Source organism: Haliotis cracherodii, unplaced genomic scaffold (genome assembly GCF_022045235.1).
Source record: "Haliotis cracherodii isolate W230 unplaced genomic scaffold, xgHalCrac1.p SCAF_16, whole genome shotgun sequence".
In the NCBI taxonomy this organism is placed as follows: Eukaryota; Metazoa; Mollusca; class Gastropoda; order Lepetellida; family Haliotidae; genus Haliotis; species Haliotis cracherodii.
In genome coordinates this window covers 10,496,794-10,521,106 of record NW_027266271.1, presented here as the reverse complement: position 1 = coordinate 10,521,106, position 24,313 = coordinate 10,496,794, and the positions used below count along the sequence as shown (strand labels likewise).

The 24,313-nt window shown below is 40.4% G+C and overlaps 1 protein-coding gene across 2 annotated transcripts in view; it reads left to right on the top strand.

Annotated features, from left to right (window-relative positions):
• Positions 1 to 24,313, top strand: part of LOC139463375 (dual 3',5'-cyclic-AMP and -GMP phosphodiesterase 11A-like) — an 86,475-nt gene that overhangs the window by 48,201 nt on the left and 13,961 nt on the right. The window contains exons 3-16 of one of the 2 annotated variants that reach the window (XM_071244633.1): positions 459 to 548; positions 2,358 to 2,507; positions 4,883 to 4,944; positions 7,040 to 7,096; positions 8,797 to 8,911; positions 11,634 to 11,709; positions 15,805 to 15,872; positions 16,484 to 16,576; positions 17,560 to 17,610; positions 17,777 to 17,923; positions 19,345 to 19,452; positions 22,288 to 22,397; positions 23,203 to 23,293; positions 23,878 to 23,978. In XM_071244633.1, the coding sequence (XP_071100734.1) occupies positions 459 to 548; positions 2,358 to 2,507; positions 4,883 to 4,944; positions 7,040 to 7,096; positions 8,797 to 8,911; positions 11,634 to 11,709; positions 15,805 to 15,872; positions 16,484 to 16,576; positions 17,560 to 17,610; positions 17,777 to 17,923; positions 19,345 to 19,452; positions 22,288 to 22,397; positions 23,203 to 23,293; positions 23,878 to 23,978 (1,319 nt within the window). The remainder of the gene's footprint in view (positions 1 to 458; positions 549 to 2,357; positions 2,508 to 4,882; positions 4,945 to 7,039; positions 7,097 to 8,796; positions 8,912 to 11,633; positions 11,710 to 15,804; positions 15,873 to 16,483; positions 16,577 to 17,559; positions 17,611 to 17,776; positions 17,924 to 19,344; positions 19,453 to 22,287; positions 22,398 to 23,202; positions 23,294 to 23,877; positions 23,979 to 24,313) is intronic. The other variant, XM_071244634.1, reaches the window with a different exon arrangement.

Sequence of the window (24,313 nt, the reverse complement as noted above, 5' to 3'; positions counted from 1 at the left end):
TGTCGCGAGACTTGGCGAAATGAAAATGAGACTGTCAACTGCTTGAAGTCCTCGGTGCTTAAATCTTCAATAATCATCCTCGGGAAAATTTCCTCAACGATATGTTGAGTTTACCCCGTGAAAGAATCATTCCGGTCACTTATGAAAACGTTATCTACAATACGCTTCGGTACAAACGGCCTTTGGGGGATATCGCATATTGAATAATGTCGTACCAGTTAATGTAGTAGACGCTAATATTACCACGTAAACATGTTCGTGCCTAGCAGTCATGATATAGTTATAAGTGCCTCCGTTACTTAATGTTTCCAGTTTCCATTAAGTATGTACACAGAGAAGTGTGTAATTTGGAAGCCTGGCAGCTATACGGTTTTCCAGTTTACATATATCATTGCAATACAAACATGCTACATTAAACATACGCAAGTATAATTAATTGTATTTTTGTATTTTTTCAGTTGCTGGCAACGTACCTGACATTTTGTGGTATAGGTATTCACAACGCTCAAATATTTGAGGCATACTCAAAGGAGTATGAGCGAAATAAGGTACGAGGATTTTTTTCCGTTTGTTTTAGAATCCTGAATGATCGAATCTGAGACGTCAAATTGAAATGCTGAGTAAATAGATACGTCATACGCCATCCTAGTGGTGGATAGCTTCCTGGTACCAGTGATTGTAAGAACTGTGTAGAATGTTTGTAGAGACGTGTAACCGAGTGCTTATGCTATCAACCACTGGTTTTGCTGGCACAGACTCACAGTCGTGATATATTTCTTTAATGACTGCAGTGTAACGCAATATTCGGTTGCTGAAATGACTCCGTAGTAATGCAACATTCGGTTGCTGAAATGTCTACAGTGTAATGCAACATTCATTCGGTTGATGTGATGGTCGCGGCGTAATGCAACATTCAGTTGCAACAATGACTGTGGCCTTATGCAACATTCCGTTGGTGAAATATGACTGCGGCGTAAAATGCAAAAATCGGTTGCTGTAATGATTGCAGTGTAATGCAACATTCGGTTGCTGTAAATGATTGCGGCGTAATGCATTATTTGGTTGCTTTAATGACTGCATCGTAATGCAACATTCGGCTGATGTAATGACTGTGGCGTTATGCAACATTCGGTTGCTAAAATATGACTGCGGCGTAATGCAACATTGGGCTGCTCTAATAACTGTAGCATAATGCAACATTCGTCAATCATGTCAAGAGACGCCAATTATGTCAAGAAACGCCAACCATGTATAATATTATTGCAATGCTATGCCAGAGAAAAGAACTCGCCTCCATTGTTGTTGACGCCAATTGACGTGGTTCAAAGTCCGATGACGTTCAGTCAACACTGTACCTCTTGTTGGTCGCCTGTATCGCTTACCCCTTTCCGTCGAACAACGCCTCGCGGTTGTAGGCCTGCCATGAATTCTAATGGTGTTTCGGGTAGTTTTACAGGCCGAAAGGAGGCATTCTTGCTGTGACTACGATGCATTTGCCGGTCTTGACGTGTCGCGGACGGCCACAGGCCTACAGTCGTTGCATTGCACCTCGCCTGAGGCAATGGATGGTTTACACATGCATGTTGCACGTGTTTACAACCCTTTGGGCGCTGTGTTCTCCGTCGGTTTATCCAATAGCCCTCTTTCTCTTTCAAACTAATGTAAACAGAGCACGATCGCTGCTGACGTTTGCAGAGTAATGAATGATAAATGCGCCAACATTTTAGCCACAGCAACACCATGTACATTTAGTGCTTGATGCGCGCATGCATCCCATTGAACATTCTACCAATGACTGCATGTACGTACTGAAATTAATTTCACGATTTTTCACTGTTTACTGACCGTATTGACGACAAAGAATAATTATTTGTTCTCAGTCAACCGGTGCGGTTCTTGGTTCACGTATGAAAACCATTCAGGATGTTTCACGTTTCTTTTGGTGTTCAATATAGATGTTTCAATATCACATCTGCTACCGGACCGTCTTGTGATATATATGTACAACGTTACAGGTTATATATGATAATCGAATACAAGTACAGTAAACTACGGTTATAACGAACACGCTTATACCGAACTGACCGATATAACGAACTTATTTTAGTCCCGACCATTTTTGTTGTATAAATCCTGTTTATATGCTTATAACGAACTGCGGTTATTACGAACTAGAATTAGTGGTCCCTTCGAGTTCGTTATAACCGTAGTTTATTGTACTATTGTTTATAACATTAATACACTCAAATTCGTGTTATATTTCCCATTGTTAAACTTTATAAAAACTTATCAGAATTCATCGTATGTGAGACGCTTTACTTGAGCTATTGATTACCTCTGTGTCGTATATTTCCTAGGCATTGTTGGAAGTGGTTCACGCTCTCTGTGAAGACCAAACCTCCCTCGAGAACGTCATTCTGAAGATTATGCAGAGGGCACAGACACTGCTAAAATGTGAGAGATGTTCCGTGCTGCTCAGGGATGGAACTACCGAGGTCGGTTCTTCCGTATGTCCGACTTTCTGCATTCTCTTTTTCTGGCATGCCTCATAACTGAAACCTGGTAACTGATGACCGCAGGAATTCATCACAGCGTCCTCTTCACCAATCATGATCACAACAAGTCGTATCAAACAAACAGATGTCAGAATGCTACAGAGATCTACATTGGCTTGATCGTGCAATTGGGGAGGCACTTTCGAGCAGCTGTATCATGTATAATCACATTTCACAAAACAACAAACGCGATTTAGGGGAGATATAAAGCGAACGCATCAACCGAAACAACGATAACATTTGGTCAAAATGTTCATCAATAAATTACGTCATATTCTTCATGCCGTAAACACAGGATTACTTATGCTGTTGTAAGCATTCTCAAGTCCATAGATGATTATTGCATGGAAAATGTGTTTGGAAATTCATATGCCCACAAATTCCGGATTAAATACAATAAATAATAGTATGATAACACAGTGAAGTAATAGTATGACATAGAACTATAGAGTGACTATCATTGAAGTATATGTTTGAACTCTAACTCTTTCCAACCAGATTTTATAGATTACATTTCGCGCATAGATAAAGGCGCTATGTGGATTAAACATTTCATTGCCAATGCACTAGCTGCATGTGTGATTTACAAATATTCCCTGATGGATCGTTTACCAAAATGTAACCTTTGAATGAATGCAGGTGAAAGTAGTTTACAGAAAGCTAACAAATGAATTATCGATAATGGTATTTTCCAAACGAAAGTGTTGCAAAAGAGAATCTTCAAAACAAGTTTTGTGAAAGGCAGATCAAGAGATCCATCAAAGTAGTCTTACGTAATATAACATTAATATGAAACTTTACAAATTCCAGGGGGAAAAAAAGAATAGGTCATGTCAGTTTATCGTTGTTATTCTGACTAAACCACAACTAGTACCCAACATAAAAGGACAAGTTATAGGGCCCTTTTTGCCCACTGGATCTGTATAAGTTAAGAAATGAGCAAAACGTTTAAAAATTGTTTTCATCAGATATGTTCACATGTGAACTAGAATGTGAACTAGACTTTGTTCATTTCAAAACACACATGTTTGTGACTTGCAATAACACAAAAAGTATTACCTAAGGATAAAACGTTTCGAAAAGGCTGACTTTAGAGCTTTTTCAGGAAGCAATTCTTTTAATTGAAAATGAGCAAGACTTTGACCCAAGGTGATTTTCTAGGGCGATTTAGATAAAACCAGTACAAAAATATGGTAATAACTCATGTAAGAACACTGACTTGCTCATCGTGAATTTTTTCTTGAAGCTGGAAATATCGTCTTTTTCGCACATTTTGGTCATTGTCGTGTATCTATACATGTCAGAAGTAAACGACTCCCAGGTGTAGGAATGAAAAGGATAGTTGTCAACCATTTGAACATGTCTAATAATTATCATGCCGTTGTCACAAGTTTTTCCGTAAATTTAACATTTGACATTTCCAGTGGTCCTAAACGGTCCATATCTTACATGTGCCTCCTTCATTACAATAATTATTATATTTTTTTTATGAAACCAAACTTTTAATAAGGATTGTGGCGTATTAATTTCATTGACGCAATCAATTATGAATTATGACAAATGTGGTCGCGGATGAAAGAACCAAGTGCATAGGGTGTTTCATCTACGAAGGCGTCAGCCGGTCACTGGAGAATATCACGTATTCTTTCAAAATCAAGTCTCCCATCTGATGCTTTGTAATTACTAGATCGTGTTTATACATCCAAAACCGCCTCCGTGGTCTAGTGGTAGAGCGTCCGCCCGGAGAGCGGAAGGTCCGGGGTTCGATCCCCGACCGCGTCATACCAAAAGACGTTAAAAGATGGTACTTGTTGTTATCCTGTCTGGCGCTCGGCATGAAGGGGCTAAAACAAGGACTGGTGGGCTCGGAGTCAGTATACTGTGTCTGAGTGGGGTATTCATGTTAAACTGCGGCATGGTATCTCTGTGTGCTAGCACTATAAATCGGCATCAGTCCGGACTAGTACAAGCAGCCACACACACACACACGTACATGCACGTCGCTATATAAGTGCAATAATCTTTGACGCGACGTTAAACCCCATTTCACCTCACCTTATACATCCAAACGATGCTAGCACTAAACATCCGAAGGACCTGTTTATTATGGCCACTGTTTTATTCTCTTCTCTTTTTATCATATTTTGTTTTTTCGTGCATATCGGTTAACGTCGTTTTGGCGTGTGGCAAACACCTAATGATATGTTGGGGAGCAATTCAATTAATAAAGGAAATAAAATTGTAGTATTTTCTAGTCTAACTGTTCCGTGATATAATCATTCGTGGCAAATCAGTTTTACCTTTCCCTCTGGGTCTTATCGTTCCAGACATCTTTCAACAAGGTCTTCGACTTGGCCTACCCATTCCGAAACGGACACTCAGCAATAAGGTAAAGCTGCCAATTGGCGATGGTTCAATAAACATTGCCTTGGGAAATTTAATTTCGTGGACAAGATCACCTCTGGGCATATAATTCAAACTCTGTCGCTTTCGTTCTTGTAAAGCTCGGCTTTGATTGATCGCCACATGACCTCCTTCGTGAGGTCATGGTGTGCATGAGGTTGATAAGTGGGATCATTTGTTCGACTGGCGATGGCTGAGACAACAGCCGGAGCGAAATAAAAGCAATGGAGGGTATTGGGCATTTCAGTGTCTTTCTCTCAATGATGAACAGGGTGAAGCTGTACTCATGGTCTGGGTTTAGTTGAGCTACCATAGTTGAGCTGACGTTATGATATGGTATAAAATTGCATTTTAAACTCTCAATAATACAGTGCAGTGCAAGTGGTAAAATGTGATGTTCACCTTATGTTCATCTCAGCAACTGTTGACTTCTGTGACTCCAAACAGGAAGGCACTTACTGATGGACTGATATCTATTTTATCATTATATCCTTATCAAATGAATTTAGGAATATGTTATGAATCAATCGAGGTCGAATGAATGGGAGATATGTTTTTCAAGACGCTTTGGAACAGTATTTCAGTTATATCCCAGCGTGTCAGCTTAATATTTGAGGATGGCCACAACCCATGATAACGCCCACTGTGATGATAAACTTAGGATCATAATCAGGGCGAATATAGGAGTCCAGCAAGTATCCAAAGTGTCTTGGTACGGATCAATATAAGTGAGTGAGTTGGGTTTAACTCCGCTTTTAACAGTATTCCAGTTATATCACAGCGTGTCAGCTAATGTGGGAGGAAAAACCGAAGTGATGCAGGTCTCAGACGTTTACCGCTTCGATGAAACCCACGAGCACGGGTATGGTGCTGACAAACGTAGAAACATAATCGGGGCGAACCGGGGTTCGAACCCACAATCATAGGTTTCTGGCGTGCCCAAGGGACGCAACTCTGCACAGCGAATCACGGCGCCTTAGACGCCTGGGACACCCGTGCCCCCTGGATCAATGTAAGGGACGCAACAGTGCACGACACCAATTGTGGCGCTTATGGGACGTAGCCACCCGCTTCCTCAGAATGCACCAGAGGCATATTGAACTTTTGATGGTTCTATCGTATCGCTCTCACAGACTGCAGACAACTAAATTACAGACGGGGACCTTCAACATTATTTGACTGATATTGACACTGATGAAAGCAATCAGGGGTATTGCTGGGTGTGGCGTTAGGCAACAAACACACACGTAGTTTTTTATGCAAATTGTGTGGCAGGTCCTACCAGTAGAGACCGCCTCCGCGGTCTAGTGGTAGAGCGTCCGCCCGGAGAGCGGAAGGCCCGGGGTTTCGATCCCCGGCCGCATGATACCAAAAGACGTTAAAAGATGGTACTTGTTGTTATCCTGTCTGGCGCTCGGCATTAAGGGGCTAAATAAAACAAGGACTGGTGGGCTCGGAGTCAGTATACTGAGTCTGAGTGGGATATTCATGTTAAACTGCGGCATAGTATCTCAGTGAGCTAGCACTAAAAATCGGCAGAGCGGGACATGCTTACTCATTTCGCGAACACCTGGTGTTATCACCGATTTTCAATTATCCATTTATATAATTTTCCTCACACTTGCCCTTTACTCCAATGGAATCTGTTTCGGCAGATAATCGAGACTGGTTATTCTCTGGCGTCGACGTTTTGAATGTACTTGCGTATACAAAGGCAAATACCACATATTAAGTTTCACATTGATTATGTTATATCAGGATTATGCATTCCGTTTCAACATGTTCATATGTGTCCTGGTATTTTAAAGGTCAATGTGCCTTTGAGTTTGATTTCATAATAACACACAGTCTAAAATCTTTCCCAAAGGTATCATATTCAACCCTGGCTTTCTTCTTTCCCACTGAACGCTTGCCTGTTTCCCTGTTGAGTGTTGTGCGATGTATGTGCGTGTTATACCTGTATGCCAAGATATGTATGTGAATGATGATTGTAACTGTTAAACTACTTATCGTGGTTGACGTCATGTATGCACTAAATGGCTCCATTCTATCTGCACATCTTCCTGTGGTTGCACCCTCAGACGCAAGATGTTCCTAAAGTCCAACAATGGAGACAGTCAAGCAAATCCCTTCTCCAGGTAAACAGATTCAATGCTGTATTTCACCCAAGGCCTTCATGGCCCTGTTCCGCAAAGCTAGGGTTCGATCGATGGACTAGCCCAATCGACAGTGCGTTCGCTCGCCATAGATGACACAGGGTTTTGTTTCACAAACCATTCGTTGAGATACTATAGTCGTAACCCACAGTATGATAAAGTCTTTTGTAAATATGAGTTAAATTCGATTTGACAGAAGTCAATGATATGGCGTCCAATGGTTTTGGATCTGGATAAATTGGCTTTAAAGCAACTGCCACTCGCAGAGCCATTTTAGAGCTGTAGTCTCGGTTGAGGTTTCAGTCGCTTTGTGGAACGGGGCTGTGATGTATATAGTATCATTAGTCAGTATTCGTGATATTCCCGAATCTGTAATTATCTATAAAATCTGCCAAGTTAAAAAACTATCACTGATAAAAAATGTCTGGTTGCACAAACAAAATATAATAGTCTAGTCAAGCCGATTCGCGGAAACACCTCCGCTCTATACAGTGGCATTTTCCTCAATTAATTACAACTGCTGTAAGCATAGTTGTAGCGCATGAATAGATGAGGCAACAGTCACAGCGCGAAGATCGGCGCGGAATCCTTTGGAGGTAATAATCTTAACTTGAAAACTATCGTTAACCCAACACTTTGAACCACTGTGCCGATAAGATTGCATTGAAGGCTACTTAGGGTACGTCTACGTCCATCGCTAGTCAATATTAAAGCGTGGGCGTGATGGCAGTCATGGAATTTTGACCACCTTGTGAAACGGAACCGATTTGAGAATCTCTGTTAAGACACTTACGTCAGCATTACCAGGACGGTTACTTTGTAAACGTGAACTATGTCTTTGTCGCGGCAGTTAAGACAGTCATGACACTACGATCGCTTTATCAAAGGTAGCCAAGGCCCGCCTTATATACACTTAATTACCTAACAGATCTGTCTATGATTTTACATGTATGTCTTGTCTTTCACCTTCAGCTTGCTTCGTTGTATCACAAACATTCCCTTTTGGGATCTTTGAGGTGTAGCTGCATGTGGTGTTTTGTAACTGTCATTATCTCAATTTACCACATGCTTTTAAATATGAACCTGTCAGATGTGTGTGTAGCATAAACCACTGACCTTGTCTGCAATGATTGGTTGGCCATATACTACCTTGAAATTCCCTGTGGTGGTCCCCCACCTATGGCGGTCGTAAAAGGCGATTGATTGGATCGGGTGTTCAGGCCTTGTGACTTGGTGTGTAATCCTACCCCGATTGCATGGATCGTTGCTCACAATATCAATCACTGGATTGTCTGGACTCGATTATTAAATGTCATACAGCTGGAATATTGCATACGGCGTAAAACAACACGCACACGCACACACACACACACACACACACACACACACACACACACACACATAAATACCGGTCTTAGTGTAAATATGAACCCTTTTACTTGAGCATGTAAAAGAACGTGTCATGAGACAGGTTCCTATGGTAGTATGACAAGGAAATAGTTCATTGAGAATTTGTTTTCTCCTCAGGTTTTTATCGCCAATCTTTCCAAGACATGCACAGCTTATACCTCTGCTATAAATAACTACATCTGGTCCGGAATTAACCCGTCATTACAATTTAATAATCAATCGTGCCATCCTTCAGGACATTAAATAAGCCAGTAGCTTCCCCTTTATTTCAGTGCTGAAAGCTGCTCTGATCTCAAACTCGGAAACAAGATCGCTGAACTGGTTCTCATTACTGGAGACACAATCAACATTGCTGACGCCTACCAAGACGCACGATTTGACCCAGAGGTATGATGCAGTGTTATATACTGAACCGAAAAAGAAAAGTGACTTCAAGTTTCCCATTGAAATATCAATGGGGTTTTTTGTTGGGTTTTTTTGTTGTTTTTTTTTAATTTGTTGTTGTTATTTTTTTTTTTTTTTTTTTTTTTTCTTCTTCTGTTTTTTTTTTTTTTTGGGGGGGAGGGATTTTTTGACCTCGTATCGTTGCTGTAATCTATAGATGGTTCTCACGTAGCATTGGCAACCATCCGGGATGACCACCATGCAGTCGTCCTAAAACCTGGTTTCTCTGATTCTTTGTTGTCCTGACATGGCGCTTGTATCGATACAACAATGTTGGATCCACGTATTGGGTGCCGTCTATCAGAAAAGGCACAAGGAAACGCAAGTGAATTTTGATTTTCATGGAAAGCATTCGGGAGTTTATTCCGTGAACGTTTCTTGAGCTGTGAGTTGGCGACCCATTACAGCCATAAATCATGTCATATTTTGGCCGTTAACATTAAATTTGAATACAGGCTAATATCAAAAACGAGATACCTCCCAAAATGCATTGATATTTCAATGGGAAGCTTTCAGGAATTATTTTCATAAAGTGACGTTTCTTTGGCGGGTAAGTAAATATAAAACGACTGATAGAAACGTCTTGCATAGCATTGTTATTATGTTAACGTTTGTTGCTTCGTTAACTGGGCTATTGTCAAAGCAAAGTTGACATCCTAGACTTAAAAAAGAACGTCGTCCCCATACCACACTATTTCATTTTATACGAAATCTCATTCATGAGGTGATAAATATATTATTATATTTTTGTACAATGTTATCATATTGCTTTGTTAGTTTCTTTCTTGGTTTGCTTGTTTGTTGTTTAACGCCGCACTCAGCAATACTCCAGCTATATGACGGTGGTCTGTCGATAATCGAGTCTGGATCAGACAATCCAGTGATTTATGTCATGAGCATTGGAATACGATGACATGCATCAACCAAGTCAGCCAGCACTGCCACCCGATTCCGTTTGTCGCTTCTTATAATTACAACAAGAAAATAACAATTCTAACCCTGGTCTCCTCGAGGCGTTATCCTGTTATCGTATTGTACAACATTAGCGTTGCTCCGTGCGTGTCCGTTGCGTGAGTGTGACCTCATAAGTGTATGCACACTTTTATAAATATATACGGTACAGTATCGGTTTGTCCATATGTTCTACAACCAAACATGTTCAACCCTCTAACCTTTTGTTAACACTTGCTAACAGTTGGAGCAAAGAAACCCCCATGTTTCAACATATGAACTCTCCTTACGACGGTTTTTACAGCAGATAAGGATAAAAAACAATAACACGGACCATCTTACCTCTGTTCACATCAGATCACACTATAGTGATGGACTAATGCTCATTGCGGACATCATGTTCATCGTACCTACATTAACGGTAATTACATGGCAAATGTCAGACGCCCACACACAGTTCATAATGTCAATGGCCTTGTGGTTAGTAAAACAAACAGTAAAATGTCAGTCACCACTCTTCCGGCTGACATCAATTACATCAGCTTAATGTACACAATGAAAGACAATGGGAGTCAATAGGACTTGTTGATGGGATAAAACATGCAGTCTCTCAGAGTGAGGTCAGACCCGTGAAGATCCGGGGTAGACTAGGTCTTCAGCAACCCATGCTTGCTGTAAAAGTCGACTATGCTTTTCTTGAGAGGCGACTAAGGGATCGGGTAGTCAGGCTCGCTGATTGTTGCATGTGGTATCCCAAATGCGTAGATCGATGCTCATGATGTTAACCACTGGATTGTCTGGTCCAGACATATTTACAGACCGCCGTCATATAGCTGGACTATTGCTGAGTGCGGCGTTAAACAACAAAGAACCAAACCAAACCAGAGTGAGGATCAGCATTAGGATGGCAGTATTGGCCATCATCCAGCCTCCACTGTGAAATACAACGGCGACGTCTTAACTGAGTTGTGACAAGTTCATTTATTTCATTTTTTTTGGTGGGATTCAGCATGTATTGTTAGATTCTGGTGCGATTCCTTCATCGGTCAAACTACCCTAGCAATTAGAAGTGTATCCGCATGTATGATATCTGCCTTTAAATGATACAATCGATAGAGAGTGTTATGTATGTAATCAAAGGCGTCAGACAACTAGGATACACTTCGTGACTTAATGATGTGTCTCCCTAACATCCCTGGCGTTAAGATATTTTAAATATTTTTAAAGAAGGGATAATACTAAATCTCGGCCCTGATGTCCGCTTTCTTGCATTCCAAAGTGTGTGGAAGAACTTCTGATAGTCAACGGAACCCAACAATTGCAGCGTAATCTCGATAAGTGCCAATGTACTTGAACATCCCAGATTATAAAATACATCCTAGTGGCCGTGGGCTCATATCGAAAGACTTTTGCTCGTAATGAAGCCGAAAGCTTTTATCTCTGCAAAACACTTTGCCATACTTTCCAAGGCTCCACTTTCCGATATATGCCATGATGATTAATAGCTATTTAAAGCATCTATCAAACCTCAAAGGGTTTTTTATTATCACGATCCGCCGATGTGTCTGTCTCAGCATGTAGTCTAGGGGCAGCCAATACAAACATTTCAGCATCGGTTCTGATAAACAAAATGTTTTTGTGCTTTATGTCAGTGCTTTACGAATTGTATATTTCATTAAACTGTTACTCGAAAAATATCTTTCTATTTTTTCAGATTGACAAAGCGAGCGGTTTCCATACAAGAAGCATTTTGTGTAAGCCGATCAGAGACAAAAACTACCAAATCATAGGTAAACTTTTATATTACCTCATGGAAAATAATACATCATCATAATGTTATAAGGTGGGGAGGTGAAATGGGGTTTAACGTCGTGCCAAGATTATTGCACAAGTCACTGTTTTATCCCTTTAATGCAGCAATGCAGGGTAACAACAAGTACAATCATTTAACCACAAGAATTTAACGACCTTCCGTTCTCCACTAGACCACCGAGGCGGACGAATAAAACCTCTTTCATATAACAAGGAGCTATTTATTCTATTTAAAAAGCTTTTAGTTACAAATTTTGTCAATAGTTTTTACATGTTGAGAGACAAACACAATGCGAATGGGGCTTCGCGCGCGGTGCTTCGGGACATCCAGTTCATATGTCCTACCAATCATATTTTGAAAGGTTTTGTTTGTTTGTTGTTTAACGCCGCACTCATATTCCAGCTGTATGACGGCGGTCTGTAAAATAATCGAGTCTGGACCAGACAATCCAGTGGTTGACATCATGAGCATCGATCCGACGCAATTGTGATCGATGACATGTATCAACCAAGTCAGCGAGCCTGACCACCCGATCCCGTTAGTCGCCTTTGACGACAAGCTTGGGTTTCTCAATATTCAAACTATCTAACTACGACCTGAATTAATTGAGTCACGACCAGATAACCAGTGATTAATATTAACAGCAAAGTGCCGTGCTTTCTGGGTACGGTGATACGCATTCATGATACGCTAGATCACCCGATATATTCAGTCGCCTTGAGGACAAGCATTGGTTACATTTGAACTATTCTAACCCGGGATACCACGGGGTTCTGAAAAGAAAACACGTTAAACATCGTTTACTTTCAAGTTACAGATCTGGTGAACTGTTATCAACAAAAACGTTACATGCATTTGATAAACAACATGGGAAAACCACCCGTGAAGATCCAGGGTCAGAATAGATCATCAGCAACCCATGCTTGCCGTAAAGGGCGACTACGGTTGTCGCAAGAGGCGACTAATGGGATCGGGTGGTCAGGCTCCGTGACTTGGTTGATGCATGTCATCGTATCCAAATTGCGTGGATCGATGCTCATCATGTCAATCACTGGATTGACTGGTCCAGACTCGATTATTTACAGACCGTCGTCATATAGTTGGAAAAAATTCTCAGTGCAGCGTTAAACAACAAAAAAACAAGGTAAAAACACATCTGTAAAGCATGATTACCTACATAATTGAGGGGCGGCCGGGTAGCCTAGTGGTTAAAGCGTTCGCTCGTCACGCCGAAGACCTGGGTTCGATTCCTTACTGGGGAACAATGTGTCAAGCCCATTTCTGGTGTCCCCCGCCGTGATATTGCTGGAATATTGCTAAAAGCGGCTTAAAACCAAACTCACTCACTAACTACATATTTGATATCTTACACAATCATTGGTCCTACATATTCACTTCTTTTGGTATGGGATTAAAGGAAAGAAAGTGCAGATGTCACATTTTCTAAGTGTACCTTCAAAGAATCCAGGCCAGAATAGATCACCAGATTTGTCGTAAAGGTTTAGGTGATAACAGTAAGTAGTTAATGGGAATAGTATACGATCTACTTCTTTATGATAATAATTCGGAATTTGGCAAAATCAAAACAAGGGAATTTGGCCAAGAAATTTAACTAATGCTTCTGGTATATCAATGATCTGTTAAAGTTCAAAAATGGTCAAATAGCAATTCCCTTCCACTGTTGTACCCACTTGAATTATGAATAAAGGAGACTGATGGAAGAGCCTCATCTGTTTCATACTTAGATCTATGCATATAGATTCAGAGTGACAAAAACAATCCACAAGACTGTATGACAAGAGGGAAGACTTCAACTTTCCAACAGTCAACTGTCCCTTTATCTCGGGCAATATGCAAGCAACTTCAGCCTTTTTTGTCAATAATTAATAACGTTTGAGGTGAAATCGAGCATAATCTGTCTACGAAAATGTCAATGAGCGTCATTCGAGTCTTGCTCAGAAGTTGTTGGATCACGATTGCATGATTCAAGGCCTCAGCAAAGCTTTCAAAATATTTATGGTAAACAAGTGGAAGACATTCCAAATTTGACGCATCAGGAATGATGTCCGATGCATATCTCTATTTTGACTTGTACCATATATTCCCGTGTTTTTTTGCAGGTGAACAATTGACTTGCCTTTCATGTGTTTGTGACGGGTGCCCCCGGTTAGCAGGACGCACCTGGTATCATCACTAATAGTTGTGATTCATAAACACATGCTTATTATATACACAAAGAAAAAAGTTTAGCACACCCTAATATATTTTCTTTATTGTTTGTTCCCAATATTTGTAACTGTCATGAAAGGTATAATGAGGGGAAGAATGATGATGTAATCAGTCATGCGTGACTTAAAGCTCACGTGCCATGCATGTTATGCCCGTTCAGCATGCTACCTTCGAGTATCTTTAAAAGCAGTATATCCAAACGTGTTTTCTTAAGCTCGGTTTTAAACAGTTATTCCATGACATTGTGTGACCATGGCACGAAGGCGATTATCAAACGGCAAAAGATGGCAAATAATCGGCATACATAACGCAGGAATGTCTTGTTATGCCATTGGTCGGAATTTGGGGTATCATCACACTGTCGTAAGCCGTTTAGTCGAGAAACATGCTCAGACCGGTGATGCGCACGTCCGTCCCAGATCAGGAAGATATGTGACGACACATCGCGAAGACAGGGACCTTCTTAGTCTCATACGCCGAGAACCCTTTTGAACAAGTACTCGTCTGAAACAGCTGTGGTTGGGCAATCGTCGTTTCAGCACCAGAACCGTCAGAAACCGGCTGAAAGCAGCAGGACTGAGGGCCAGACGAGTCATAAAGCGTCCCTTGTTGAGAGATCACCACAGTTGTTCGTTTAGCATGGTGTATTGCGCGACAGAACTGGAATCTGAGAGCCTGGAGACGGATCAATTGGTCAGAAGAAAGTCGCTTTCTGCTCCACGTCACTGATGGAAGAACGAGAGTTTGGAGGCACCGGAACACGGCCTACACCCCCAGGAACATTAAACCGACTGTTGCGTACGGCGTGGGCTCGGTAATGGTTCGGGGATGTATCTCTCATGATTGCAGGTTGGATTTGGTCACCATAAGGGGCAACTTAACAGGAGCTCAGTACAACCGGGACGTTTTGAGGCCAGTCGTCGTTCCTCATTTTGACAACCACCCTCTTGCTACTCGACCTCAGTACATGGATGACAATGCCAGACCTCATCTTTCGCATGCAGTCGTGGATTTCTTGAGGGCCAATGTAATAACGACTCTACCCTGGCCAGCAACCAGCCCAGATTTGAACCCCCTTGAACATGTTTGGGATATTCTGGGGCGGCCCATACAGGCACGAGATCCTCCTAAACACGATTTACGCCAATTGGAAGCAGCATTGCATCAGGAATGGTTGTTGTTGACCCATCAACAGATCTTACGTCTGACAGGAGGCATGAGACGTAGTGTGGAATGCGTCATCCGGGCACGTGGCGGTTATACCCGCTACTGATCTTTTTCACGTGTTATGTCAGGTAGAGACTTTAAGGAACATTTTCACATGAAACATCAAACGTAACTCGTTTACTTAATCCTGCAGCTGCATACTTATTTTAGGTATTGTTTAAGGTAAAAAATAGTACCTGTGTTACCATGATGTTTTATTCAGTAAATTTCAATCATAACTCACCAATATCTTCTTTATTTGTTGTCAAATGTTTGTTCCATCCGATGACATTGGTATTGGTCCAGCTCCTTTGGTCAGTCATCCAATGCCATGATTTTTGTCATTTGTCATGGTTCAGAAATATGGGTGTGCTTAACTTTTTTCTTCGTATATATAATCAGAATCGTACAATTGACTCTGCTTTTCACTCTCCTTATGATGATGGAAATGATTTAGTCGCCTTTTTCTATTGGGGTAAATGTTCATGGAGAATGGAAACATCATAGCTCTAATCGTCTGTGTCATACCTGATTACATGGAACATTGCCCTGACCATTATCGCTTCCATTCACTTCCTGACCATGAAGAATAATCCGTTTGCGCTTACTCTGTTATGACCATTTGATTTATACACAGGCGTAGCTCAAGTGGTCAACAGAACAGATGGACTGCCGTTTGACGAACACGACGATCAACTGTTTGAGGTTTGTATACGCATGAGGAGCTTTAGGTTTAGTTCTAGATTAAAGTAGTTTAACAGATGAGGTTTGGACTTCATAAATGCATAAACAACATTACCACTCTGACTGTAACTAATCCCAAACTGTAACCAATCCCAAACTGTAACTGATCCCAAACTGTAACCAATCCCAAACTGTAACCAATCCCAAACTGTAACCAATCCCAAACTGTAACTGATCCCAAACTGTAACCAATCCCAGAGAACAGTGAGATATTCTGAATTGTTTTTCAGAAACAATTATACTTGGAATATATTTCCGGAGGTTAAATGTATTTTTTTACAAGTGGCTGCATGTATATAGCTATATCCCTTATTCAATATTTCCTGATTTGACGAACTTTAGAATCTCATAAGAATTATTTGACGTACTGTTTAGCGTTTATTTGACGTATTGCTGCACAAATATCTTCACCGTGAGAACATGTTTGCAATTGCTGTCATCAATCATCAGTATTATGTTGTTATATGAAAAATGTACATTTCTACATTTTTTGTACACGCATTGCTTAAAAATGTCATTAGTAAACTAGTATCATGCTTGAGAAGGACAAAACACAACATTTCTTTTACCAGGCTTTCTCCATTTTCTGTGGTTTGGGTATCAACAACTCCTTACTGTACGAGGAGGTGTCGCTGTCAGCTGCCAGACAGGCTGTAGCACTGGAGGTATGATTTTTATGCATTGCTTGAAGTTTATTTTTAAATAAGCGCCATATAACAACTTGACTTTGTATCATAACAAATTGTGTTCATTTCAAAACTACTAAAAGCTTCATGATTCATTCTCAAGTCTTCAAATGTATGAATCTAAGTTGTATATTTAACCATTCCCTCTCGTTTGGTTTTATGTCTCCGTATAAAGGAACATGTCCATCTCGGTGGTGCTTATTCCAACAATAAAACAACATTGTCATGACATACGCACAACTGTTTACTTAAACCATCATAGATGGCGACTTGCAAGTTGCGACGTAACATCGCATTATTAATCTTCCAGCTATGTAGCGACTGAAGCCAAACAAGAGTTTGCCACTAACGTGGCTATATCCCCCGCCCCTGTTGCAGGGACATAATTAAATCTAAACAAACCCTAACCGTTTTTAACCGAGGTGGAACTTGTCATGGAAATTGTAAAAAAAACAACCGAACCCTACCCTCACAGAACCTCCAGAAGTCCAGCATGTACCTGACAGACCTGCAAAGTTTGATGAAAAAATATTGAACGGTTTATGAGTTATGCTCCGGAAACGAAACCTACCCTCATAGAACCTAAGTCCATCTTGTTGCCATGGAAACGTAAAAAATACAAATTTCTAAAATTTCTCAATAGCAAAAGGCACCAGTTCAGCATGTACCTGACAGACTTGCAAAGTTTGATGAAAAAATATTGAACGGTTTATGAGTTATGCTCCGGAAACGAAACCTACTCTCACAGTACGTGACGAAACGTGACGGACGGACGGAGCCCGTTTCTATATCCCCCGCCAACTTCGTTGGGCGGGGGATAAAAATATTGCATTGTGTGTGTTGCGCTTGCGCTTTAAAAGCGGCTTGAGTATCAGCCGCATTAAAATGTTGCCGATTAGGAGTATTAATCTGAATGTACTGCGTTGACGTGTAAATGTTCACCACACATATATTACTTCCAGACATTGTCCTACCATGCCGGCGTGTCCTCCGATGAAGTCATAGATATCAAAGTAAGTTATAGTTGCATGTTTATGTACGAGATGAGTGAATGCGTATAACGCTACTTTGAACCGTGACGATGAAGTGTGGGATGTCGTACACTTGGCCGCCCGTGTTCTCTGATTTTAATGACAATGTAAAATGCTTCAGTTAAAATACTTGACATGTACTGATTAGGCACAGAAAATACCAGAGGAACATGAGTGGCGGCTTGGGGACCTCAGCTTCAATGACTTCTCCCTCAACCGAGATGAAATGGTACTAGCTGCTGTTCGCATCTTCCATGACCTTGGTCTGATTCGGAAGTTCAGGATAGAATACGACGTAAGTTTCACTGCGCATGTCGATATTGGTGGGCGTATACTTGACATGGTTTCTATTCACTACCGAGTTTGCCAAACCGTGGGTTATTGCACGATATTAAATACTGTATGTATGTCTAGATGTCCCCCACACTACATATACATGAAAAAAAAAACGTTCGTGACTGTCAAACGTGTCTCTGCCTACATGAAATTGCATGTATAGCATAATACACAAAACATTTGGCCTTCCACGGTTTTATCGATCTAACAGTATTTTTATATTCCATATTATGAAACACGTGTATAATGATTTTCTTTTCTGACATTTCAATGGAATGACATCTTTGACACGAAAGGAAAATCTATGCCTGCTTGCTCAGCAATTACAATTGAAAACATAACATTTTCGAGATAACATATATAAACATTTTTTACAAGGCATAAGTATGTCGCAATTCTAGAATCATTAATGTGTCAAAGTAGATGTAACAGAATACAATTTCGCGTTATTAAAACGTTTTATGAGCGGTATGTTAAAATGTGACAAGAACGATTTAAACAAAAGATGTGTCCCTTTGATTTTCTTAACATTCAAAGTTTGGTTTTGCCTTTTCCTTATTTCTGTAGAAACGATGACATTTAAAACTTTACAATACAAACACATCCCTTTTATTCTAAAGTCATATCTGCTTTATTTGATTTCACAGTTTATTGTTTATCCTTTTGTACTCAGCAGTTAGCAACCAAAGGTTGCTTTCGACCTAGAATATTTTAATACAACAGCGATAATCATATTTTCATTGTAGACAATGTCCAGACATTCAGTGACCAAACTGCATCTATGCAATTGCCCATATGAGGCAAATGTCTTTTCCAGTCACGTTGACCATTTGTACACCGTCCACCCTCTGCACTCAGCTGAAGATGTTTCTTAGTGTTTCTAGTCTCCGTTTGAAAATGGCGAAATGTCTGATATGAATCTAAACTGAGCGTCTCGACATTAATCACTTAGCCACTAAAACACTAGATAAAGACGCACAATTTAGTCCCATATTCTGGGAACAAACTTCGAAATAAATAGCAATATTTGAACTGTACTCCGGTAACACCAGTTAGAACGAAAAGAAAACATTCCACATATTGATATCCGGTGCATTATAGCTGTCAGCATATTTGATGACATCAAGATCGTAACCGTCCACCATGCTTCGGAATAAATTGTATTCACTAAGTGGGTATTATCTGAACGTTGCAATAAGTCGTATGAATGTGATTCACGTCTAAACAAAACATTCTGTTAAATGAATTATATACATTATGCGGGGTATGAAATGTACAGGAGCTTTTTCAGAAGATGAAAGCACAATTTTAGGACCGTTGAGGGTCAAGGTCAACGTTTCCTTTGAGAAGTAATTGTCATGTTTTCCATGCGTTTTGCAGACGCTGTATCGCTGGCTGCTGACAGTGAAGAAGAACTACAGAGTGGTGGCCTACCACAACTGGAGGCATGCATTTAATGTGTGTCAGGTCATGTTTGCGTCAATGAGCGTAAGTAGTACTGAGGACAATTGAGTGAGTGAGTCAATGGTTTTACGTAGCTTCCAGCAAAATATCGAATCGGTCAACCCGTTGACTGGATTAAGAAATGGAATGAGCGAGTGAATATCAGCAATCTTAGCTTGCAGCTATTCGCAGCGTGATTAAGAATTTGAATAAGAGGCATTACTAGTATCATGATTCACTTGTTTCAGCAATATTACATCCACATCATATATTAAGTGTTATTAAAACTCGTACACAAACACACACTTACGGAAAAAAGTTACTGTGCTTCGTATAAAGTTCAATAAAAAATATATTTACTCTGAAATTAAATATCGTAGCTTTTAATGCATATTCATGAAGACATGTACTCGACTTTAAGATGGACGTGCTTCACAATTTGCACGGTGAACAATTTGGATGTTTGCGTGTTTGTTTAGAACAGCATACAATGGTTATTCAGCTATCAGGTGCCCATTAAAACACTTTTGTGTAACCGTAAATAACGCTTACGCAATGCCACGGCTTGCTGAAAACCAACGTCTACCCGTCGTGGGTATGCGGCACACAAGAATGGCGCATACTGAAGTTGCTGGATATTTTCAGGTTGTCGAAACACAATAGTATGTCTTTGGTGACGTTATCAACTGCAGGGCAACACGGACTTGCCACCGACTTGGTCGGCCATGTGTGACGTCATGCCAACGAGGCAGCCATATTCCAGTGGTGCATCTACATGGAGCCGATACGAAACTGCCATATTAACAGTTCGGACCATTCTGGGGCTAGGACCAATAAGTGGCAGAACCGTACTCAACCGGTGGAGAGAGCATAACATCAGGCCCCGACGTCGAGCGATACGCCCAATTCTTCTTCCACGTCACCATCAGGCTTGATTCAGATAGTACCTCAGGTTCCAAGACATAGTATACTGTCCACAAATGAGTCAGCTCTGGTGGTCTTGCAAGAGTATACAGACGCCAAGAGCGTTTCAGCGATGCTTGCGTTACTCAACGTCGTCCGCGTAGGGGTGGAAATGTAATGGTATATGGTGGCATGACAACTCATGGGAGAACACAACTCATCATTGTTTGTGTCATTTTGAATGGCGCACGCCAACATCCTTCGAGATCACGTTGCACCCTTGTGCAAGTACAGAGACCCTACGTTACTTTACAGCAGGATACTTGCCGCCCACATGTTGCATGTGTTGTAAAAGTTTTCTTGAGGCACCATATCAATGCTGTATTGCCATTGCCGGCTGTTTCTCCAGACCTCTCCTGAACAGAACATATCTGGGATGAGATGGACCGACGACTACGACAAGATCAGAACCAGCCGGTTACGCTAGCTGAGTTGGATCACTATTTAGTTTATATCTGGAACAACTTCCCCGGCATGTTTTCAAGCATCTGGTGTCTTGAATGTACCGACGCTGCCTCGCCTGTATCAATGCGAAACACCACCCCTCTTTTAGAGCATGTCGCATGTTACCAGCTATGGGTTTTGACAATGACTTTGTGCTTTGACAGCATTTGTCAGACGAATGACGAAATATGATGTGGTCATATGATACCATAACATTTACACCGCTTTGAATGAAGCACACTTACTTTTGTCCGCTTGTATACATGGTTCCATCTGGTGCCGACAAAGTAATAATTTTCTTAATTCCTAGAGGCATAGCCATATTGTATCGTTCATTGGCTTTGCCATTATATTTTTAATGACATCAACGGCTTTGACTTACATGTACATCATCAATTTGACATGAAACATTGTATGCATTTTGCATCATGCCAATGGCATATGAGACGCAGGTTACATTAATTGGAACATTCTTAGTTTGTGTTGAGCTAAAAAGCACCAGCTGCAGTCGTCCGTGATCTGATATGGAATAACGACCAATTTAGAACTGATGACACGGTAATAAACATTTCCCATTTATTTTCTTAACATGAGATACTGACGTCACTTTTATCATTGATCGTTACATTTTCTATTTATCCCTAATGTATTGATATATTTGACATGATCATGCATCTACATTTTGTGTGGGCACATGTTCCAAACTGATTATTCTCTTTCGATGACGTTTCATATTATAAAAAAAACATGTTTTCGACTCTAAAATCCTGAGCAATCGTATTTGAAACGTTTGATAACGTAGCATCCTATGGGCTGTCATTATATAGATTTTTCAAGTAATCTCTCAATTATAACCAATAAAAGTAAGAGCCAGTTTAAGCATGAATTATAATGTTATTCCATCCATACACATGACGGAGGACGCAAGATAATTAAGTATAAAATAGTGCCACAATTTGTAATCCCTTCGTCAATAGTATTAACTGCGAGGGAAAAAGGCGATTTGGATATTGACGAAATGTGTCAGCGAGTGCGGATTAAAGTGTTGCAACGATTATCTTGACATTTCCGAGAGTGTCAATAAACACACCATCTTGAACGAAGTTGAGGATTCAATTAAACAAGTTCCATGTGACGATTTAGAGATTGGCCGTGTGTCTTTGCAACTGCTTTTTTATGTTCTGATTTCGCTTCTCCCCCATGAAATATGTTTTCCAAAGCTCTCTTGACTATACCGAATATTTTTCGTGATAACAAAAAACGCCAAAATCTGGTTATTTGGTAATGGTTTGACTTGGCGTCAATGGAACGTTTTCTCAGAAGATATTAATTGTTTCGGATAAAATGAACTGCTCTTATTGGTTCTCTGTAAACTGTTTACGAATGTATCGTTACTCGTTATCAGTTACCTCACAGGTCACCTGAATAGTCACATTTAAGCTTCGTATTCACATATGTGACATTTTCTCTCAGAAATGCAACACTCGTAAGTTCCTGAGTGACAAGGAATGCCTTGCTCTGATTGTCGCCTGTCTCTGTCACGATCTGGACCACAGAGGGACGAATAATGCTTTCCAACAGAAGTAAGTATACAACTTTTGTATTAACACATCGGACATCGTGCAGCATTCTTGAACTCGTTTATCAATGAAGTGACATTCTTCACGCCCAAAGTATACATGTTGTCCCGCACGGGACTCGACCCAAAAAGTACGAGAATCTGTACTTAACAAAGGAAGTGTTATCCCAAATATAATATTAGTTACATGTTGCTCCTCTACAGTAGATTACCAAGTATGTTCATGTTCACTGACAGAGCAAATTGGACAGTATTATTTATTTGCTAATATTGTGAGCAAGTTATTGTCGAACCTCGTTGTGTCGAACCTGGATGTGTCGAATTCCCGTCTGTCTCAAACTCATTTGAGACACCATTGTGTCCAAATAAGCATACAATTCCCTTGATGTCGTGCACCCTTGATAACTCGAACGTTTTTCGAAGTCCATACGAGTTCGACACAACGAGGTTCGACTGTATGTATGAAAATAGGGAAAATGGTTATCGTTTTCAGCAACATTGCAACAATTCAGTTTACATAAATTTCTGGATATCAGACACATCAGACCTTCAACGATGCCATTTTCTTTACATCAAAATATGATATGTATCTAATGCACGGTTTGGTGATCATTACGAAATAAGGTATATGTCTATTGTTGTTTGAATGTGTTTCGAATTACAAAATACATTACGAGTTAATAACACTGCATATTTGCTTCTCAAGAATCTGAAAGAATGAAGGATAAACAAATTAAACATGATTACATGTATGATGTACAAATAATGATGTCTGCGTGCATGATTGCAATTGTTGTATATTTAACTAGGTCCAGTTCCGCCTTAGCACAGCTGTATGGGACGAAGGCTACGTTAGAGCACCACCATTTCAACCACGCAATCATGATCCTCAACAGCGAGGTCAGTTCTTTCTTCCCCATCAACAAAGGGTTATCAAATCATACTCGAATACATATATGAAGTTGTACATATGGTGTTGACTCTTTCGGGATATTACCAAGGAGTGTAATTCACTTGGTAATTTGTAATTCTTACAAATTCAATGTGAAATGACCATTTGTTATTTTATCAAGAATTGTGTGAACCTTAACGGAAAACTAACCCTCTCTGTCCGGCATCCAGTCTCAATGAGCGAATGAGTATTGTTTTACGCCGCTATTAGCAACATCACAGCAATGGACATCAGAAGTTGGTCTCATCTATTGTCCTAATTGTACCCAAACGGGCCTTCTGCATGGCGAGCGAATGCTTTACCCAATCGCACCTCCATGTTCTGCCTAGGTATAGATGAGATAAATATACCCAATACGATTAAATTTAGCAGACAAGCAAACAGTCTTTTGAATCAAAATTCCACCCTTAAAACACGGACATCCATTGCTTCACTGATGTCATACATTCTCAAAATACAAACCACCCAAACACACATGCAATGCATAATTCAAGTATTGTCTTGTGTCCTGACTTTTTCTACTTCGTTTCAGGGTCATAACATTTTTGCCAACTTCAGTTCAGACGAATACAGTGAAGTCGTAAATATTCTCAAGCATGCTATTCTAGCCACAGATCTGTCCCTTCACATACAGTGAGTATATTGCCCGTCGAGAGTGGAACACTGACAGCCCGTCCGTTGCAGACTCAATAAACACTGTCTCGAGAAATACAAGTATACCGTCTCAATAAGGTGGCGTGCCAAGTAAACAGTGTCTTAGATATGTACATTAATTGGATTTGAACATGCTTCCTGTTTTGACATCTAGGAAATTTCACCATTATTTGTTCTGAAAATTTTTTTGTGTTGAAATAAACTATTTTGGGTAGATGAACGAGTATGATGTAAAGCCGGTTTCAGCATTTAGCAATGTTTTGGCAATAAAACGAGGGCACCAAAATGCAATTCGTCGACGTCGATGTAATGAG